The sequence below is a fragment of the Misgurnus anguillicaudatus genome, chromosome 6 (genome assembly GCF_027580225.2).
Source record: "Misgurnus anguillicaudatus chromosome 6, ASM2758022v2, whole genome shotgun sequence".
NCBI lineage: Eukaryota > Metazoa > Chordata > Actinopteri > Cypriniformes > Cobitidae > Misgurnus > Misgurnus anguillicaudatus.
The window spans coordinates 3,969,786-3,993,231 of record NC_073342.2 but is presented as its reverse complement, the minus strand read 5'-3'; the positions used below and the strand labels follow the sequence as shown (position 1 = coordinate 3,993,231).

Genomic DNA, 23,446 nt, shown 5'->3' with positions numbered 1-23,446 from the left:
TTTTAAGCATTTTATTAACCTTTTACAATCGTTTAGCATTAACTGTTTTATCAATGTTTTTTCAACGTTGAAACAAGAACTGACATTATTTCAACCATATTTTAACGTTGATTTTTAAGCATTTTATTAACCTTTTACAACCATTTAGCATTAACTGTTTTATCAATGTTTTTTCAACGTTGAAACAAGAACTGACATTATTTCAACCATATTTTAACGTTGATTTTTAAGCATTTTATTAACCTTTTACAATCGTTTAGCATTAACTGTTTTATTAATATTTTTTTCAACGTTGAAACAAGAACTGACATTATTTCAACCATATTTAAACGTTGATTTTTAAGCATTTTATTAACCTTTTACAACCATTTAGCATTAACTGTTTTATTAATCTTTTTCAACGTTGAAACAAGAACTGACATTATTTCAACCATATTTCAAAGTTGATTTTTAAGCATTTTATTAACCTTTTACAACCATTTAGCATTAACTGTTTTTTCAACGTTTTTTCAACTTTGAAACAAGAACTGACATTATTTCAACCATATTTAAACGTTGATTTTTAAGCATTTTATTAACCTTTTACAACCATTTAGCATTAACTGTTTTTTCAACGTTTTTTCAACTTTGAAACAAGAACTGACATTATTTCAACCATATTTCAACATTGATTTTTAAGCATTTTATTAACCTTTTACAACCATTTAGCATTAACTGTTTTATTAATGTTTTTCAACGTTGAAACAAGAACTGACATTATTTCAACATTGACTTTTAAGCATTTTATTAACCTTTTACAACCATTTAGCATTAACTGTTTTATTAATCTTTTTCAACGTTGAAACAAGAACTGACATTATTTCAACCATATTTCAAAGTTGATTTTTAAGCATTTTATTAACCTTTTACAACCATTTAGCATTAACTGTTTTTTCAAAGTTTTTTCAACTTTGAAACAAGAACTGACATTATTTCAACCATATTTAAACGTTGATTTTTAAGCATTTTATTAACCTTTTACAACCATTTAGCATTAACTGTTTTTTCAACGTTTTTTCAACTTTGAAACAAGAACTGACATTATTTCAACCATATTTAAACGTTGATTTTTAAGCATTTTATTAACCTTTTACAACCATTTAGCATTAACTGTTTTATTAATGTTTTTCAACGTTGAAACAAGAACTGACATTATTTCAACCATATTTCAAAGTTGATTTTTAAGCATTTTATTAACCTTTTACAACCGTTTAGCATTAACTGTTTTATTAATGTTTTTTCAACGTTGAAACAAGAACTGACATTATTTCAACCATATTTCAATGTTAAAGGTCGCTCATATGCCTGGTGGGATATTTTAACTGGTTTAACAAATAGTATGCCGAAAAAGATGGTTACTATACTTTTACTATAATAAAACATTATTTTTAGTAAGGATATTGAACTGTGTTAATTACTAAAGTTAATCAGTAAAAGTATTACTGTAATTGCTACTTTGAACTAGTAGCAGTAGTTAACCACAATGTCGTCAAATAAATGCATTAAGAAATGACACAGATTGTGGGAAACGAGATACTATCTATTATTTACAAAAAGAAGTGTGGTATTTTGGCGGAAACCGGTTACCATAGTAACTTTGTAACGTGAAGGGGCTTTTTACGCAATAGTCTTACATTGAAAATTGCTAGTTTTTATATAAACGGAAATATTGTGGTTATTTAAATTTAACCGTATTGTGTTGTTAAATCTGAATGGTTCCCGCGCACTAGTTACATGTTATCGCCGTTTTCAAACGAGGTCGCGAGCGCGCGCACGCCGTCCGCGTTCACTTTCCGAGTGTTTGTAGTCTGTCAAATGGCGTGACGTCACGGCTGGTGTAAATTTAACTTTACAGTAGCTATCAACGTGCGCGCGGGACTCTAGGTGATCGCAAAACATGGCATAACGCGTCACACGTCGACAAACTCTAAGAAACGACATCAAAGTCTCGACTTAACCAACTTGAGAGGTTTTGGAGCGCGTGTTCCGGGTTTTAAGCTGACACCGTCTCTCTGTTCTGTCAGCCCAAGAGAGTCGCTTTCAAAAAGTTGGAGCGTTGCAGTCGCGTGTGCGCACGCATGGGCTTGTTTGTGTAAACATACATGTAGTGTCGTTTTGGAGTCGAACCGGTGGAAGTGGAGCGGACCTCTCTGATGCCATGGCAAACTACAGTGAGGAACTGGACTTCAGGCTGATTTTCGGGGAGAGCGCTCATCAGCAGCCCTCGCTGGCCCACACGGGTTTGTACAGTAGTACAGTAATCGCGACGCGATTAAAACGCGCGAGTGTAGTGGGTTGCGTCAAGTTGTAATGTTTTTTTTATAAATTGGTTGTGTTTGATGTGTTGTATTATGTCAATGAAACACTACTTCCTTGTGTTTCAGCATCAAATGTTTCAGTACTTGTAGTTGTGAAAGAAAAGGAAGGTCAAACCTCAATCATGCGAAACAACTTTATTAAAATGACATCTTTATTGTGCATTTACTATTTTTTATTTAAAATATCTTGGAGAATAGTCAAACACAGACACGTTGTTTTATTGTTTTCATATTTTTTTGTTATTTTGCGTGTTGTTTGACACTGTAAAGCGTAACATGTCACTGTACTTCCTATACATGCCGTTTGTTGTTGTTACACTGTAACTACACTACACACTGCAATTCAGTCCTGTTCCTGTGAGGTCTTCACATTTTGTTTGTTTGTTATTGTTGTTTGGCTAGTTAGAAACTCAGGAAGTCACCGTTAAAGTTGTTATTGTTGGGCTAAATGTGTTCCTGTACCTTAAGTTAGCAGCGCAAAGGTTGTGGGTTTGAAACGGGTAACACGAATAATATTGATCAAATGTAAAGCTTTGAATGTATCTGTCAAATGCATTTCTATGAAATGTTGACAGCTGAAGTGTTAGGATGGCGTACAGATAGTCTTATCATTGTGGTAGCATCTCTAGCTCGTGGATACGAGTGTGTGATATTTATGGTCAGCTACTGTTGCACTTTTGACAGCTGTCAGCTTGAGTCGCTTCTCTGAATGATCACCATCTTTATAATGGTCAAATCCATATGCAAAGAGATAGATAACCTCGTGGGAGTTTGGAACATTTGGTTGTTTTTCGTTATGTTATTGAGGACTGGGTATACAATTTCGCTTTAGACTTTACCAGTTGTTCCCGATTACAGGATGAGATGATTATATTGGACATTGAGCATAACTACCATCAATTTTATTTTTTTAGAAGTTTATCATTATGGTTTCATAAACTGACTGGAAAACAAAAGGTTTAAATTCCTTTAACTTTACCTTTTATAAGGCAAATAAAATAATATTAAACACCAGCCAAATTTTAGGGCTTTTCACACTACGCTTAACCCCGGGTTATCTTCGTTCTAAACCTCGCTTTTAACCCTATAAGGATTGTTTCACACTTGTTATTTAGAAGTGGTGTTATCCCTGAAATTAACCCAGGGTTATGAAGGGATTGCTTTACCTAAAAAAAAAAAATTGGTAGAAAATTGAGCAAGTTATGGTCATTTAAAAGTACCTGCACCATTAAAGGAATAGTCTACTCATTTTCAATAATAAAATATGTTATTACCTTAACTAAGAATTGTTGATACATCCCTCTATCATCTGTGTGCGTGCACGTAAGCGCTGGAGCGCGCTGCGACGCTTCCATAGTATTTAGCTTAGCCCCATTCATTCAATGGTACCATTTAGAGATAAAGTTAGAAGTGACCAAACACATCAACGTTTTTCCTATTTAAGACGAGTAGTTATACGAGCAAGTTTGGTGGTACAAAATAAAACGTAGCGCTTTTCTAAGCGGATTTAAAAGAGGAACTATATTTTATGGCGTAATAGGACTTTTGGGAGTACTTCGACTTGCCTGAAAAGTCCGCTCCCCTTCTCACTCTCATAATGGGAGAGGGAGGGTGTTACTGCGCCGAGTCGAAGTACTCCCAAAAGTGCTATTACGCCATAAAATATAGTTCCTACGTTTTATTTTGTACCACCAAACTTGCTCGTATAACTACTTGTCTTAAATAGGAAAAACGTTGATGTGTTTGGTCACTTTTAACTTTATCTCTAAATGGTACCATTGAATGAATGGGGCTAAGCTAAATGCTATCGAAGCGTCGCATCGCGCTCCAGTGCTTGCGTAAGGTAATAACATATTTTAATATTGAAAATGAGTAGACTATTCCTTTAAAACACAATGCTACGAGTGAGCGAGCTCCCCATGGTAAGATGGCCGCCAGGTGATAACGTTAGAGACTCTGCCGTAACACATCTAGCCTTTATATATATCTATGCTTAAAACAGCAAAGAGAGATTTACGTTGCGATCTGTTCTGTCACTGCTGACGCTGAAGGGCGAGAGAAACATTTATTTAAAGGACAAGTTTGGTATTTTACACTTAAAGCCCTGTTTTCAGATTGTTTATGATGAAATAGAACGGTTTTGACCGAAATTTGGACATATAATGCTGGCCCGAGAGTTTTCGGGTGTTTGTTGTGTCACCAACTATCTCTACAATGGCTGCAGAGGTGCACTGGAACAAGCTTTACTAAAATGCATTAAACTTTGGTTTACAATGAGGTGAAACTCATCGAATGGTCAGGGGTGTTCACTTATGCTCACACAAAAATTGCTGCCAAAGATGCTTTCGTCCTGGCCAGGATTTCGGTGCGTCTTCCAGAAGTTGTGTTTGTTGACCGCATACGCCATTCAGTTAAAAACATAAGACATACAAGCGCAGTTTCATTCTTACCTTAAAATGTAACACTTGCTTTTCTGTAATAAAAAAAAAATCCTCTATGGCGTATGCGGTCGACAAATACAACTTCCGGAAGACACACCCGAAATCCTGGCCAGGAATAATGGCACGTATGATCACCCTATAAAAACCTATATTTTTTCCATGCATGCACTTAATCTTTGTACAACGCGTCGTTACTGTGTTAGCATTTTTTCTAGCCTAAGTTGAGGGAAGAACTAGGCCTGTCACGATTATGAAATTTGGCTAACAGTTAATTGTCTAATAAATTGTGACGTTATGATGATTAATTGCCTGTTTAGGGCTTTGACAACTATGGCGGTTAATTGTTTTATTGTTTTGACATTTTAATTCTCAAAAAAAAAAAAATTTTCATGAAATAATTTTCACACATTATTGTGATTATTTAAACGAAATCTTCTGGCAGTAAATATTAAAACACATATCACATATTTAAAAGTAATTATTTAATGAATATATCTTTCAAAACCTGAAAATTCGCGTTACACTGTCAGTAAAGGAGCGCCATCTGATATGGTCTCACTTATACATGTGCTGCAGCTCCCCCTTGTGTTTTTTTTAAGAGATGTGCAATCATTGCGGTGATCTGAAATCATTCCAATGAGGTCAAACAATCGCGATGAGACGATTATTTAACCATTGTGACAGCCCTAGTAAGAACATAGTAAAATATTAAAAAAACTATGGTGTTTTTCTTTAAGTAGAACAGTGTGAAATGTGAAACCAATAACCCAGGATTCCATTTACCTGGGGTTTAGAATAACCCGGGGTTAACTATTTCAAGTGTGAAAAGTTCTATTTTTTTAGGTAATGCAGGCTTGCTAGTAGTTATGGGAATAATAGCAAATACAATTTAATACAATACATTCAATACAATTCAATAGTCATACATTTAAAAAAGAAGTGGGTAACACTTTATTTTTTGGTGTTTTTGTTTTACGTTACATGTAATTATTATAGTACAACAGTAAATTATGCATAATTACATGCAACTAACCCTAAAGCAAATCATAACCCTATAGTAAGTACATGTTGTTAATCATTATTGTTATTGACTAAAATGTGTTTTTACATCGTAACAAGTACACTGTAAAAAATAAGTGTAACCAAGAAGTGTTACCCTTGGGCTATGTTTTAGTATATGAGTCGATCGCAGTATACTGCAAAAGTGCATTCCTATTTGATTCCTCACTGAAATACCCACAATTATAATAAGAAGTATTGATTGTCAATGATTTATACTTTGTAATCCTTAAAAAATAAAGTGGGTTGTCAATTCTGTTGCATGCTTGTTTTGTGTACTGATGTCCATGGTATTGCATCATCTTCTAATTTTAAAACACCCTTCTTATTTGGTTAATACCCTAGAATCCAAATTGGATGATGATGGCAACCGCTACCCCCTTTTTGCTGCCGGCCCTGACTATCCCATAGGACAGCAGGACAGCTGTACAGCCCAGCCTAATGTCATCCCCCATGCCAGTTATATTCAACCCATGGAGTCCCCCAGCAGGATATTTGACTGTCCTAGCATTCAGATCACATCAATCCCAGCCAACTATCATCAGGACCTCGGTGCCCAACAGTTGGACCAACTAGCAGGTGCTTGTGGGGAAGATGGTGCTTCTTCTCTTTCAAGGGACCAGCTATTCCTCCCACTAGATCAGTCCTACAGGGACTCATTGTGTCCCAGCCCCTGCAGTAGCTTGTCTTCCCGTAGCTGGCTGTCTGACGCCTCCTCCTGTGAATCGTTCTCGCACATCTACGATGATGTAGAGGCAGAGCTAAATGAGGCGGCCGCTAGAGTTCGTCTGGCTTCTCCTTTTATGTCACCTCAGGGGTCTCCTCTGCCGTCCCCCCTCACTTCTCCTCAGGCGTCCCCTCAAGTGTCCCCACTTGGTTCCCCTTTCGGTTCACCCAGCTACATGACTGCATATGGTGAAGACCCTTGGTACCGTTTCCAAAACCAACAACAGCAGCCCTTGCAATATCAATACGCCCAATCACTGTCGCCCTATCAATCTCCCCGCACCAGTGTCACAGAGGAAACATGGCTCAGTCCCCGTCCCCACTCCTCATCCTCGCGGCATTCCTCTCGGTCAAACTCGCCGTGTGGAAAAAGACGACATTCCAGCGCGGAGGTCTTTCCTGGTTCGACATCCCCTCACCTTTCCCCCAACGCCACACCCTCTCATTCACCGAGGGGGAGCGTCACTGAAGAAACGTGGATGGGAGGTGGGACATTTCCCCCCCACCAGACTTTTCCATTGGATGTAGACATCCCATCCAAAACAAGGAGAACGTATCAGACCAACCACAACCAGGACCAAGTGTCTCTGCTGCTTGGTCAACAGGATTCTGGTCTTCCAGACCAAGGTCCAGCAATGTCTCTCCCAACTTTGAAGAAAGAGGAAATAATGGAACATTTCTTAGCAGTCCCAAGGCAGTTCCCTTGGGCTAAACCCAAGCAAGTCAGCACTCCGTTATACAGGTAAATAACTTGTTTCCAAAATAAATGTTACATAATACAGTGTTTTGCTCAGTGCCATGTCATTTTTTTATCCTGTTTATGTTAGCATAATTAGATAGTAGATAGCATAAAACAAAGGTCACATTTAATATAGTTCTGATGGTGTCTCTTATCTGCTCAGGTCCACGTCCTTACCTCCGTTGGATTGCCCACTTCCCAGTCAGTTCGGTCAGTTTGAGCTCAAGATGGAGATTCAACCGAGGCCTCACCACAGAGCCCATTATGAGACGGAGGGCAGTCGTGGGGCCATTAAGTCAGAATGTGGAAGACACCCTATTGTAAAGCTCAGATTTTATTCCAGATCTCAGATCAACTTTCTATAAATGTTCCCTTGTGAAGTGACTATTATTTGTTTTAGGCTTTGGCACTGCTTTCTATGTACTTGTAATGTTTAGAGTCAACTGTAAGGCGTTTATCGGTTGACTTTCTGATAAGTGTATTATACACTGTGGTTCAGTGACATTTTTTATTACTTTGCTTGTGGCCAGCATGTCAACATTTGGCTTAACCATTTGGATCAGCACTATTGTTTCTTCATACAATGGGGGAAGGAGGTGTATTTGGTAGAAGTTTTTATTCCGTTTTACATTTGGTGACTCTACTAGTGGTTACCGGTTTTAACTTAAAATGCCTGTGCTGTTAAATTTGATGTGCTGTTATATAGGTTGAAAACTATAAACATGTTGACAGTGTAACTTGAACCTGCTCAGCAAGATTCTCTTCAGACCGTTAGTAGACTGTTAGCTTAGTAAGTCGAGCATTGCATTAGCAGCGCAAGGCCGTGCATTTGATACACAGACATGTTCGGACAACAGGAAATCATGATTTTCAGCTATTTAAAGTCGCCATGAAACAGAAGTAGAAGTTATTTTATTAAAGTCTTATTTTTCCTGTGGTGACCGGATCTGAGTGAAACGATTTTTGAAATGGAAAAAAAAGGAAGGTCTGGACTTCCATCAAGAACTAATTGGATCATTTGAAGTTAGGTCATGTTGCTAATTGCTGTGATCTTTTCCCGGACCCCGCCTACCTGCCATACCATATGACCAGAAGTAAAGAGAGATCATTTTTTAGGAAGGGGATTTGCGTTTTTGATTAAACATTCATTTTTAAGAAATAATGAAGCTGACAGATAAGTAATTTGTAAAAAAAAATACTACAATATTCCCAAACTAATTACAGTTTTTCCGATATCCCTGTGGTTAGTGCGCCGACATATTAGCACCAGTGTGCTCATAGCGACCCGAGTTCAATTCCCGTCTCTGAGTTCCTTTTTTCATCCTTTTTATGACTTGTATGACACTTGTACATGTTAACGTAACGCTCTGCAAAATTCCAAAACGCCAAAGTTCACGCTGTCGCAAGTTATCGTCTCCAACTTAAATCTCTTTACTTGGACTTACAATAAAAGCTAGGATTGTAGGCAACAGTTTATTTGCGCATCGAGTTAACGTGGACCAGATGCACATTATCATTATTCTAATTGTAAGTAGTCTATGACTAATCCACGATTCAAACAGGAGTTTTGTGCAGTGCAGAGCAGCGCTTGTTGTTTGTCATTTCTACGATCACAAATGCAGACATGGTTTTATGTTTTAGTATCCTAACCTAATCAATAGGGTATGTTCTGCTCAAGCCGCGCTGGCAAAAATATTCTGGATCAGATTTGGGCTTGTATTCATAAGGTAGTAAAGACGATATTATCTCCTGTCGGGAGCTGATCTTCCAAATATGTTAAGGAGCGTCTTATCTCCAACACATAAGCTTAAAGGGATAGTTCGGCCAAAAATGATATTAAACCCATGATTTACTCACCCCCAAGCTGTCCGAGATGCATATGTCCATCATTTTTCAGACAAACACATTTTCAGTTATTTTAGAAAATGTTTTAGATCTTTCTGTTAATTAAATGTGAAGTTACGGGGTCCACGACCTTCAAGTCCAAAAAATGTGCATTCATCCTTCACAAAATAAATCCAAACGGCTCCAGTATGATAAATTAAGGTCTTCTGAGGGTAATCCGCGTTGTGCTGTTGTAGAAATATCCACATTCAAAAGTGTATAAACGAAAACAACTACCCTACGGCAGCACCGCCAGCCTAGACTCCTCCGCATTCAATAGAGAGTATTAGCGTAGTGTACACACTTTTCTTAGTGACGTATGACAAATTCGGAGGGTGGGGGCACAGAGCAGCAGCAGAGAAAATCTTCTGTAGCCGCGTAAGCTCTCATCCTGAATGCGGACGCGACCAAGATGGCGGCATTACCGGATCCAAGTTATTTTGGTTTATAAAGTTTTAAATGTGGATATTTCTACAACGAAACTGCGCGCATTACCCTCAGAATGACTTTGTTTATTATCCTGGAGCCGTTTGGATTTATTTTGTGAAGGATGTATGCACACTTTTTGGACTTGAAGGTCGTGGACCCCATAACTTCACATTTGATTAACTGAAAGATCTAAAACATTTTCTAAAATAACTGAAAATGTCATTGTCTGAAAAATGATGGAGATATGCATCTCGGACAGCTTCGGGGTGGGTGGATCGTGGGTTTGATATCATTTTTGGCCGAACTATCCCTTTAAGGTATTGGGCCAATCACAACCACGGACTGGATAACTGGCCAATCAGAGCACATTGCACTTTTCAGAACGATGAGCTTTATACAAAATGAATGCGTTTCAGGCAGGCCGGGCATAGAAGAACATTAATGTGGAAAATAATGCATTTTTTGAACCATAAACCACGCAAACACATTGCATTTTACCGAATATGCAAAATAATGTTCTTTTTAGCAACGTAATAAGTGCTCTTTAAATGTATAAAAGTAATTAAACCACAGGGGTTTGTGAATTGTGCCCTGACCTACTACTTTAGGTGTCAGCGGGTCATGTGGTTGGGTGGCCAATGGTTGTGTTGCTATTGCGCAAACCTTTCGCTGCCAGGTGACTACAAATATAAAGACAGCAGTAAAACGACTACAATGTAATTTATTGATAATGGTTAATAATTGAAGAATAACACCCATTATTAGCTACGTTCCAGTGTTGTTTTTTTAGTCACATGGCACACAGATTGCATTGTGCACGTAGAGGTTTGTCAGAGTTCAGTGAACTCACCCAGCGGTTGCTTTCATTGTTCTGGTAAATTGAGAATGGCTTCCAATCCCCAGGGTGTGTTTCTCGTAAGACATCTGCTCTGGTATTTATTTTTACGAGAGATAAATCTATTTGATATTATATCATTAAAACGTTGATTCTTCAATGCGTATCAACCTGGCTTATGGACAGAACGAGAGAGACAGAGAGCTTGTGGTATTTTTAACATAGTGCTATGGTTAAAGCTAATGTTACACATGTTGGTTTGTTTACCCTAGTTACCCACAACACAAAATGGGTAACCATTTCTGCCATCTGAGGAACAGGTGGGCTGAACTCTCAGAAACAATCACATGCAAAAACTAGCAAAGGCTTAAAAAAGCCATAAATGTAAATAAGTGCCCTTAAAAGCATAATGGTTTAAAGATTTGACAGACGGATTGATTGATGGATGGATTGATTGATTGATTGATTGATTGATTGATTGATTGATTGGCGGATTGATTGGTGGATTGGTGGACAGGTGGAGGGACTGACAGGCAGATAGATAAATAGCAACTTTGCATGTTTATTCATATAATTGTTCTTACATCTACAGCTCATAGGCTACAATGAGAAAGCAGTGACCCTTCATATGTTCATTGGGACAGCAGACGAGCGTTACATCAGGCCACACATATTCTATCAGGTGCACAGGATTACAGGAAAAACTGTAGCAACACCCAGTCAGGAGACAATGTTTGGCGGCACCAAAGTTTTGGAAATACCTCTCCTCCCTGAAAACAACATGTGTGCCAGGTACTCGTCTGAGTCACCACTGATTTACATTTACCAGCCCTGCTCCATTCAGAGAGAATGGGTTTTTGCATAAATGATGTAGTCACATGGCAGACTGTTCGGCTTTTAAATACAATAAGATGATGGCCGCAGACTGACTGCCAATTGATCCAACAACCAATAATATGTAGCCCTGTCTCTAATGACGAGATTGGGAGCATCAAAGTTTGATTTCAATCACTGATTTCAATATTTGATGTATTAGTCAATAGTAAAGGTTATATTTTCACGGAATGTTCTTTACATTATTAAGGATGATTTTATGATATTTATACAAAAAATATCTTTAGCTGATCTGTAAAATCTATTATTTCTCTTTTTATTTAATCTCCCTAAAAGTCAATTTTGTCTGATGATAAAATGAATTTCTTTGGCAGCATTGATTGTGCCGGAATCCTGAAGCTACGGAATTCCGACATTGAGTTGCGGAAGGGGGAAACTGACATCGGACGTAAAAACACGCGTGTGCGTGCCGTATTCCGTGTCCATATCCCACAGCACAATGGAAAGGTGCTCTCACTGCAGGTGGCATCTGTACCCATCGAATGCTGTAAGTCCATTGAGTCATTTTTAAGACGGCATAGATTTTTTTTTTCATTTAGATTGCATGAAAAAGACATATAAACATAACATCACAACCTTTATACAAAACAAAAACAAAAGAGCAATTGATAATGTTAAATTTCATTTGCACTAAGAGAAGGTAAATGTTTCAAAAAGGAGTTCCAGATTTTTTCAAGACTTTGGAGATTTCCTAACTTTGAAAAGAATTTTCTCGGGGGTACAATATGAAAGCAGTTCATTTTTCCATTGTTGTCTAGATGGGGGTTGAATCTACTTCCAGTGCACTAATATACATTTTTTTCTGGCAGTTCCTGCTAAGAGTGAAAAAAATCTTTTTTATGATGAGTAGAGCCTAATAAATCAATATTCCCTAATATCCAAATTCTAGGATCTTTACTAATTTGGATACCTATAATCTCTGAAGTATTACCAATTATATATTCCCAAAAGGTATTCAGTACAGGACAACTCCAAAGCATATGAAGCAAACTGCTTTCAGATGTTTTATACCTTTGATATTTTGAAGATTTACAATAAAGGACAGCATAGATTTCGATGGTGGTTGTGGGTCGTACAAAAAAAGACGGCATAGATTTCGGTGGTGGTTGTGGGTCGTATGAGAGGCAGGGGAAGAAACATTGTAGAAAGCATTTTTTTAAACATGTGCATAATAAAAAAATGTTTTTCCCAAAATTTATTCTGTATAAGCAAAATTTGTCAGACACCCTTATTGTTTTTGATTGAATGAGAGTTGATAGGAAAACGTTGATGAATGATTTATGGCCAATTGTTTTTCTCTATTCAGCTCAACGCTTAGCTCAGGAACTTCCCCAGGTAGAGAGCTTTACTCCCAACTGTGGTTCTGTAACTGGAGGAGAAGAAATGCACATCACAGGCCCAAACATCAACCAAGACTCAATAGTCATCTTTCTAGAAAAGAGCACAGGTAAGTAATGTTTAATACACAAGATTCATGTCTGCCCTCTTAATTCAAGCTACTTAAATGAATTGTTTTACAAAACATTACGGGTGACTTCTAGGATATGATTACAAAGATTTTTCCATCTGTCATTTTCCATTCCAGATGGTAAAACACAATGGGAGGTTGATGTCAAAGCTGTACAAGAAAAGAGTAATAATGTAAGCATATTATGTTTTAACTTTAGCAAGAACTTGTTACATTTTCACTACAAATACATAGCTTTTGTCAAATGCATTTGCTATAGAGATTTTTAAACATGTGCACAACTGTTTTTATGTGTTCCCATTCCTGATTAGACAAGCATTGTGGTGAAGATTCCTCCGTATTACAAGAAACCCACAGCTTCCTCCACCCAGGTGCTGTTCTATGTCAGCAATGGAAAGAGGAAGAGAAGTTCCTCACAGTTCTTCACGTATCTTTCAGGTATTTGTCCTCATTACTAGATCTGGTTAATTTTGTGTTTCATTCTGGTTTAGAGTAGACCCACCCACTTAGTCAAGAAGAAACAATCAACTACAGTTTGAAATAACTAACAACACATTCTCACTCCCCAGGCATCAAAATCTGAAGCCCTCAGCGTCAGTATGAAGACGCGATGGGTGCCCCTGGCGTCACTATATCGACGAAATGGGAACTCCGTTGCTTTCATGCTAATCCCTCAGCGTCGGATATAGACGAAAGGGCATCTCGGAAGGTGATGCCGTCGCGTTATGCGGCGATCGGCGGGATCATGTCGCTTCTGGACGTTGGCTACTCAATTTTTGTTCCAAATTTTTTACCATTGTCACTTGGGGTTGGGGTTAGAACGACTTTTTGTTACATAAAATTACATCCTAACCCAAACCCAACTCTAACCCCAACCCCAAGCGACAATGGTTTAAAAACAGGAAAGAGTTGGGTGGTTGCAGTCCGGAGGCTGCATGATCCTGCCGATCGTCGCATACGTTGACGTTGCATCACCTTCCGGAATGCCCTTTCGTTTTTTACATTAGTGGCGGGTATCTTATATTGATAGTAGTATAATAATACTGTATTAATACTAATGGGGTGTACGCACCAAACATGAATTCGAGGATTTGGTTACATACAAAGTCATGCAAAGACGCGAATAAACACAAACACGCGTGAATGGTGAGATTGCAGCCAAAACACACGCTATTCGCCTCAAACATTGAACATTTTCAACTTAAGTGAAATATTTGCATGACACAAAGTTAAATCCCGTGAGTAATCTAGAGCGAGGAACGCAATGCTTCATGTTTGGCATGTACACAGCATAATAGGATTAAAGGCGGGGTCCATCATCGTTGAAAGCCAGTGTTGACATTTGAAATCACCTAAACAAACACGCACCTACCCCTATAGAATCTGGACCTTCTTTTGATAGACCCACCCCACACATACAGTATGCAACCCAGCCAAAGATGTTGGTTAGTAGACACGCCCCTTACTGCTGATTGGCTACCAGTGTGTTTTGGTACTCGCCCTGACTCCCTTTTCCAAAATCATGCACCCCGCCATTAACTTCCCAAATTATTAATTCCTGTGAAATGTCCACTTGGAGAAGGAAGATTTTTTTTTTGCCCTACACTAGCAATTTTGGAAAGTCTGAGTGTATTGAAGAACTGGTGTGACCATTTCTTTATTTCTTAATACACAGAGTAGTGGCCTAAAGAGATGTCCAACTTAGTGTTTTTTTTTTAAATATTTTATTAAAGATTGCATTTTGTGTTTGAAGTATAAACCGAAGCAAATATATTGAATATAACAGGATTAAGCACTGCTATTGTCCGGAGAGAGGTCAGAGATTAAATTGCAGGCTCAACAATGTTTATTGAATAGACAAAGAAAATCTTAGTTCTGGAATGCAGAAACTTAACAAAGTGGGCCAAGGAGCAGGGAAGCACAGGAGCGAGCCTAAGCCGAGAGGTGGCACCCGGCAAACAGGGTCAAAGGGCATGGTGGCAGACAGAAAGGGTTACTAAGTAGAGCAGCAGGGCGGCCAGGCAGGCGGGATGGATGGAAAAAGTCACAGAAGGGACGGCCGATGCGAAGCTAGGCACAGAGAGAGTAGAAGAGGGGGGCAGATGGCAGCAGGACTCGATCTGCAGAGAACTGAGAGGAGGCAGAAGGGAAAGCACAGGAAGGTCTCCGGAGCCTAACAAAATAGACACAGAAAAACAAACAAAGATTAATTTCCTCACTAATTGAACTAGACTGGACAAGAGCAGCGATAGTCTACATAAACAGACTGACAAGAGAAACAGGAAATAAATAGCAGAAATAATGAGAGGGGAACAAGGATAGTTGAACCGAGAGGAACATAATAGGAATGAATAAGATAAGGAGGGGGGGACGACACAATGACAGGTATGCATGTGTCCACATGTCAAAACAAACCAAAGACAAAACATGCATCGTACAAACACGGCCGATCAGACTATAGGGTGACAATGCAACGCCCAATATGGTTGGTCTGGAAATGAAAGTCAGTTAAAAGAACCAATCATCAACCAACAAAGACTGACGATTCTCTGTGGGAGAGGCTCTACACTAAGTCATGTTAGGCATATGGTAACCTGTACACATGCTCAGTAGCTGAAAGTAGATATAGGACATCAGTCTTAGCATGACTTAAATACCTGCTCACAGGTGTTGCAAATATGGCCGCCTAGTGGCGTGTCTTCCCAATAGGGATTTTGATTGAGTCTCAGCTTAAAGAAGAATTTAAGGCCCATGACTAGCTGGACCCGTAATCGGAAAAAAATTTCCGAAACTTGTATGAACTCTGGGGAAGTGCATTCGGCACAGAAAGACTCTTTTTTGAAACGTTGCCTATGTTTAGCGTGAGGAAACAACTCTATAACTGTGTTAATAAGTCAGAATGCATGAAATGCCATTAAACCCCCCCTTTAATCAAAAATGCAAATCTCCTTCCCTCCTCGAAACAATCTCTCCTTACTTCAGGTCATATGGTATGGCAGGTGGGTGGGCTCCCAGAAAAGATTGCAACGATTAACAAATTGCAACATGACCCAACTTCAGACGATCAGACGATCAGTTCTCAATGGATGAATTCAAGTCCAGCCCTACCTTATTTTATTTCAAAAGCCATTTCACTCGGATATATGTCATCACAGGCAAAATAAGACAATCGCTACATCTGTTTCATGACGACTTTAAATGTTTAGGGTTTTTTCCATTTAACCTGAGGGGCATTAAAAGTAAATATTGTACAAAATTTCCACCTCTAGACATCACTTTTGCACAGTACTGTATTTTATTTCTACCAGCTAAGACCTACATTTTAAGAATGCTTAAAAATTAATGTGTTGAACATCTTCATTCCAGGAGTGCAAGTAAAGCAGGAGTTTAGTGTGGACACCAATACTCTTGAGGATCATTCTACCTCCCCAGCTGGACTCCGCACCAGTGGGGATCAAATTCCATCCAACCAGGTCCAACCCCTTGAGCAATGGCTGCTGTCCAGAGGATCTGTCTGTGCCCCATCATCAGCCCATTTCAGTTACTCACCTCAGGATGCTTTGTATCTTAACCTTTCTCATCCGACCAGTAGCACTGGAGTAGACCAGCACACCGTGTTTCACCAACAAACAGTAGACTTGGAGACTTTGTACCAAAAGCCTCAACAGAACATGTCTTACAAAGGACAACCTTGTCTTCCCATTGATGGTGGTTCTTTCCAAAACTTTGCAAATCAGGCAATATCTCAACCAGCCAAAGGATACCAGGACATGCCTTCAAAACACAGCCATAATCTCCACAACTTCGGGTCCTCCTCAGCATGCAGCCAGTCTCTGATAACTAACCCAAGTGTCCACAGGTCTGATCTGCCCTCTTTTGATTCGGTGCAATTCCCAGAGTCCTCCTCGTCCGAGATGTTGTCTGCTTCTCTTGCTAAAGTGCCTTCTAACTCATCTTCTATCAAGGAAGGCTTGATGGACCCTGATCCCCACAAAGTCCCCACATCCCTTAAGGCAGGTGGCAAAAGTGTGTCCACATTGGATTACACATCTTCACAAGGTGAAGAGAGCCTAAACATTAAACAGGAGCCAGAGGAAAAAGAGCTGACCTTTCAGACTATTGGACTACAGGATATCACTCTCGATGATGGTAAGTTTCTAAACAAAACTTTTGAGGGAATGTTACAGATTTAAAACAAGTTAAGATTACCTTAAACAATTGCCAAAAATCATGTTACAGGTGTGCACTTACATGTCATATAGGGCGAGGCAAGACTTGAATGTGTTTATGACAGCACAATTTACCAACCTTGTTTGTGTTACATTATTTCCAATAGTAGAAGCCGGGTCCAAAACGAACACTCTCCAAATGCCAAGTGCAGTTCGGCTTTGTCGAGTCCAGTTGTCCAGTAACCTTACGTAAATTAATGGTATATCAACATCCGATGTAAATTCAAAGAAGCTACTCAAGAAAATTTGGAAACTTGAGCCCAATTTATGGTCTCGCATAGAATCTGTGCTGTAGCTGCGCTGTAAGCTCTGCGTAGCCTGACGTGCAAAATTGTAACAACGTGTCTATTCTATGCGGATCGCAAGTGCTGTGATTGGTCCGCTAGAAACCCTCCCATTAGGTAAAAACAATCCTCTTTCCGCATTTCTACCTTACGACAGTACAAACAAAGATGGGTCAAGTTGAGTAGTGATAAACTCAAGCTGCAACAAAATTTGTCCATTTACCTCCATTACAGCTAATCATATACAACAAGCTGCTGCTGCTTCTTCTTTTTTGGGTTTACTGGCCAAGCGGCTTCTTCTTCGGCTGTTGCACTACTACTGTGGGTTACATGTGTGGTTACTGCGTAATACTGTTCTGCATGTGTAATTGCACAACGGCAGAAGTGTGAATGAAAACTGCTGTGAATGAAAAAGCTATGGTTTAAAAACACACACACAAATTATGTGATTATCGATTAAGTGCTAGATTAATCGATTACAAAAAGAATTGATAGCTGCAGCCCTACATTGTTGTAAACATTTGGAGTAATGTAAGTACACACGTTAACAAAATATAGTTTTTGGACATTTTAATGCAAAAATCCTACATATTGTACCTTTAACTGTCAAAATCCAATTTCATGACCAGTAGGAAATTAATATAGCTGGTAAATTTCATAAATTATTGGTCTGAGAAATGCAGATTTATTTGTTTTGAACTTATTTTACAAGTGTGTAAAATGTCTAAAATGTAATAAATAATTGTAATGAATTTAATTAACATTTTCCCATCTAACAGTGGTTCTGCTTGTTCATTATCTGTTTACAAGTAATGCACACTTTTGGTTGCATCTCATACTGGGTCAATATCTTACCCCAGACCGCATTAACAAAACGTTTGCTTGCTTTGCGCCATATGCCAGCCAGACTTTTTGTTTACTCCCAAGAAAAACTAGCAGCTGCCACCCCGCGTGTCTGGACGCCTGTTTAGTTTGAACCTAATTTTAGTCACCAGTCCCGCAGTGCAGTGAGAAAGAGGATACTGGCATTGAATGGAGTGTCACAGAAAGAGCTAAATATACCGTAGAGTCAAATCCTCCGCTAGTGTTACACAGCTGTATTGTGACGGTCTTGGAAGAAGATATATATCATATGGCCTTGACTGAACTTGACCTTTGCTCATGAAGGTGCCCCTTCAATGTGTTCCTTAAAAACATTTGAGCAGAACTGCTACATTTTTAGCTACTAGCTATTATATCTACTTTTTTTAATAGCTGAAATGAGATACATCACATTACATGTAAGCATTTAAAAGACGCTTCTATCCAAAGAGATCCAAAGAGAGAAAACAACTAAGTGATTCATCTTAGGTAATATATGGATTTGAACAAAATAACTGTAATTTAAAAATAAAATGTTCTGAAATAAAAATAGTTAAATAAAAATTGTATGATATAAATATACAGAATCAGAAAGAGCTTTTATTAATTTTTATTTTTTATGAATTTTTTAATTTTTTCTTGGTAATTGAAAGCTCCAGTTCAAATTCAACATCAAGACACGTGATCATAAAATTAAAGAATAAAATCTAAGAATATAAAGATTAAGGGGCTGATCACACCAAAAGCGTTTATGGCAGTTGCAGGCGCCATTTATGAATGATATTCTATGGGCAGGGAGCGTTTGTGTGCTGTTATGCGCGCCCAGCCTGTTGCGGTTTTTGCCGCCAGCTGCAGCACGCGCTTTTAAAGGAGCGCTGAGAGCGGAGAAGCGCTCGACGTCATTCGCGTCTTTCCAATCGAGGGGTTGAGGCGGGCCTTACGTTGTGGTGAGGGAAGTTTACAGTTGCTTTGAAGAACCGGACCCCACTCTCTCCTGCGTGTTTGTGCACCTCTCACCCTCAAACAAGGTCAGAGCAAGCGCCCTCTTTTTAAAGTTTCCGCTAATATGACAGTTAACAGCAAAAGAGCGCTCACGCTTCAATATTTGATTGACAAGACAGCTGACTCGGTTTTTCTTAGCAATATAAAAAGCCGCGTCGCACTGCTCTTTTTTTAAAAAAGGCAGTGCGTTGCGCCTTGCGTTATGGACTTAGTGTCTGTGATGTCACCTATAGGTTTGTGAAGAGCCAATAGTTGCCATTGTGCCACCGCCCATCACTCGCCGATAATCGAAAAGGGGTAAAGAGGAGGGAAGTGGGTGAAGCTAAGGCGGCTGGTTGCTGAAACCACACCCACCTAGCTCGTCTGTAGTGTCAGTTCACTAAAGTCGTGGCCACGCCCTTAATTATGCAGAACTTTAAAGCTTAATAAATTTAAACAGATGAGTTAAAAAAAATCACACCCACTCACAGACAATTTAGCTATATAGACCAAAATCACTTTTTGTACCAGGCTTATTATTTTCTGCTGTAAAGTTGGGCATTTTAACATGGGGGTCTATGGGAATTGAGTGACTCCTTTTTGGAGCCAGCCTCTAGCGGGCAGTCGATGAATTGGAGTTTAAGTCACTTCCGCGTTAGCTTCATCAATAGGGCTGTGACGATACAACCCATTAAAAAGACCTGCCAGAAATCGATTCTGAATCGCAAGGCTCCGATTTTGTGTTTCATGCACAGCTTGTGCGTGTACTACGGCTCTGTGGTCAGTAGGAAGCCCTTATCAGTATAAAATCACTATGAGTTTAAGTCGTTTATAACGTGTCGTGCATTTAAAAAAGCAACAAACACAATCAAAATATTCTTTATTATCATTAAAATACCTGAAACAATCTGAAGTACAGCGATATAAATATTCCTTTAGACATTTCCTGGAATAGTGTTTATAATGCTACTTCTTCTGTGGCACAAATGGCGCTTCTACACGAGAGCGCCCTCTGGCTTTTGGATGTGGCGGCATTTCACCGTAATTCATTCAAATTCATTAATTGAGAAAACGCACATTTGCACGATTAATTGGCACAGCCCTATTCATCCAAGTGATCGAAGTTTGCCCATCGCTTCTGTTAAGTAAATATGGCCAGTGTTGGGGAAAGTTACTTTTAAAAGTAATTTAAAAGTGCATTACAATATTAAGTTACTCCCAAACAAGTAACTATTTGCGTTACTTGGTTACTTTTCATTGAAAGTAATACTTACTTTACTTTTAAGTTACTTTTGCGTTACTTTTTCTTACTTGGCTAAGGCTTGATCTCTTTCATGCCTTGCAGATGTTTTTAAGACTGAAAAAATTCAGAAATTGCATATTTCCATTGCAAAAATGTCAAGCTCTGGCCTGCCATCTCCGTTTCTCACTCAAACGGCTCAGGCGCGTATGCATTTTTTAAAAAATCGAATGAATTAAACTGAAAAATAACTCGCGTTACTTTTTTCAAAAAGTAACTTAAATTGTAAATGTATAAAGTAATGCGTTACTTTATTCGTTACTTCAGAAAAGTAATATTAATGCAAGTTACTTATAATGCGTTACCCCCAACACTGAATCTGGCCCTAGGGCTAAATAACCACATTTATAGAGACTATGTACACATACTGGGGTAATGCACTAAACTATACTAAAATAATAATCTAAAAATAATCATTATTTAATTTGATAATAAAACAAACCTGAGCATAGAATTTGTATATTTTTGTGTACCCGTCCTGCTGTTACCGTGTGTTGGAGAGGACAGGTGGAGTGGGCTCCAATACCCCTGTTGAGTGAGTGCTGTTGTCTGCTATCATTCCCAGAATCTACGTGTCGTCTTTCATCTACACTCAAACAGATTCTTGTCCAAATATTTAAAGCTCACAGTCTGTATGCTCATGAATTCAGTGATGCATATCATATTGTAAATTTAAAGGGGGCATATAATGAAAATCTGACATTTTCCTTGTCAGACAAGTGCTATAGTTTGGTCCCCAGTTCTTATATCATCCAAGATAATGTGGAAACGGTCAACCCAGTAACTTAGTTTTGGTAAACCATTCTCTGCAAGCATGAGGAAAAATAGGTCATTCAGATTCCACCTGTTGTGTGATGTAGGTGCAAGTCTTATTACAATAATACCACCCTTTATTCTGCACTATCCAACCACGGCACTGACATTTAGTGCAGAGAGAAAGAGAAAGAAAACATTATTGACAGCACAATAATTATTCAACAAACCACCATCAGTGTTTGCATTTCATCAGCTCATTTGCATTTTAAAGGACACAACCAAAAACCACACATTTTTGCTCGCACTTACAAAGTGTCAATTTTAACATGTAATAATAAATTATCTGATGGGTATTTTGAGCCAATCTTCACATGCACTCTGGGGACACTTATTTTACATCTTAAAAAATAATTTTAATATGACCCATTTAATAGATTTGTTTGATAGACATTTGCTTAGGATGCTTACCTTTTTTACTAGACACTTGTGGAGCTGGTTTAAATTTAAGCCTCGAAAGCAATACAATGTATAACTACACAGTAATAGTAGTAACTCAGTTTTAGTCTTTGTGGTTTAACACCAACCATGTAAGGTGTTAGGTGTAAACAGTGATTCTGTGCAAAAGCTCAAGCATGCTTTAAGTTAAAGCAATGCAGAGGGACATCAATGATTATAAGATGTACTGTATAATGCTGCCTTCAGATGGATTAATAAACTGTACATGGACAAAAACAAAATGTTGCATTTTTTAAGGACTATAGAGGTATCTTGCATCAATTCATCACAGTATTATATATTCATATTACTTTGAATGCTATTGTGCACATTGTAAACTTTTTTTTTTCATTGAAAATGTCATCATGCAAAGATATTAATAGCTGGTTTTTAATGCTTTGAGAGATTTATCACAATGACTTCTTATATTTTTGTTTCTTTTTGCAGTAAGTGAGATTATCGTCAGAGATTTGTTCGACACTCCAGATTCAGGGAATGCCAGCAGCATGCCGTAGCTCTACTCTCATGAACGAAAAGGAAAAGTAAATGGAAATGATGCATATGACTTATAAGTACTGCAAAGAAAATGTTGACTCATTGTTGTAACAGCATCCTCGTACTATTTACTGCATTTGAAGAAAGTGTTTTTTTTATCATCAATATCATGTATAAAGTTTCCATAGAAAAGAGTGTGCATAAAGGTTTCGAACATTTTTAAACTGGTCGTTTTAAATGTGAATGTAAAATGTTGACCAGTCATAGTTTTTTCAGTTAGTGCCTTAAAACCTCAATTGCCTTTCAGTGAATAAAATGTTTCATTTGTCTTAATTTGGAGTTTTAATGTAATTAAAAGTCTTGCAATTAATAATAAAGCAGTTCAGAAAAAATAATAAAGAAAACTACACCAGCATGTAGCATATAATGCACACCCAATGTTTCAATCTGCTGAATCTCACTTTAATGAACTGTGATACCTGTTTGAGATCTTTTAATTTTCATTGCCTGATCGTTTTTCAAAATGACTTTGTATTTATGAATTTGTACTTATCATAAAAAATTGGATATTTTGTGTGATATTTCCTTCAAAGTGAATTTTATTTAAATTTCACATGATTTGTTTGTATTTTTGATGTAAATAAAACTGTTCAACGTTTGAAAAAATACATTAAAATATTTTTTGCATACATTGTGCATATAAAGCATATTTTAAATCTTCAAGCATTGGTGAATATTTGTATATGTTATGTATATATATATATATATATATATATATATATATATATATATATATATATATAAACAGATTAATTTTTGTTATTAGAAAACTAACATTTTATTTTAAAATATTATTTTTGAAATAGATGACTTACACTGAATATTGAAGAAAATGCAGCCAATAAGAGCCCAGATTAAATATGAACTCCTTCTATACTCTTTAAAATTCATCCTAAATTGAACATTTAAGAAGCTTCTTGGAAAAATGACATGCATATGGTTCAGCAATTTCTAGGCAAAGGGTGACTGTACTTCAAATAATAAAATATAACAGAGTTTTGGTTTATTTTGGATGCTTTTAGTCACGAACATAAGTTCCAAAGTTGCATTTGTGTTATGCCATAGTTTGGATGAGTTTATTATTATTATATTATATATACACACACACACACACATACATACATACACATATATACACACACACACACACATA

The 23,446-nt window shown here is 37.9% G+C and overlaps 1 protein-coding gene across 1 annotated transcript; it reads left to right on the top strand.

Annotated features, from left to right (window-relative positions):
* Positions 1 to 1,687: 1,687 nt before the first annotated feature.
* On the top strand, positions 1,688 to 22,922 carry nfatc3b (nuclear factor of activated T cells 3b). The gene is made up of 10 exons (XM_073868373.1): positions 1,688 to 2,279; positions 6,203 to 7,325; positions 7,486 to 7,646; positions 11,061 to 11,262; positions 11,679 to 11,851; positions 12,671 to 12,811; positions 12,950 to 13,005; positions 13,144 to 13,270; positions 16,199 to 16,981; positions 22,186 to 22,922. The coding sequence occupies exons 1-10, from the start codon at positions 2,198 to 2,200 to the stop codon at positions 22,251 to 22,253; spliced, it is 2,916 nt and encodes a 971-aa protein (XP_073724474.1). The 5' UTR covers positions 1,688 to 2,197; the 3' UTR covers positions 22,254 to 22,922.
* Positions 22,923 to 23,446: the final 524 nt, after the last annotated feature.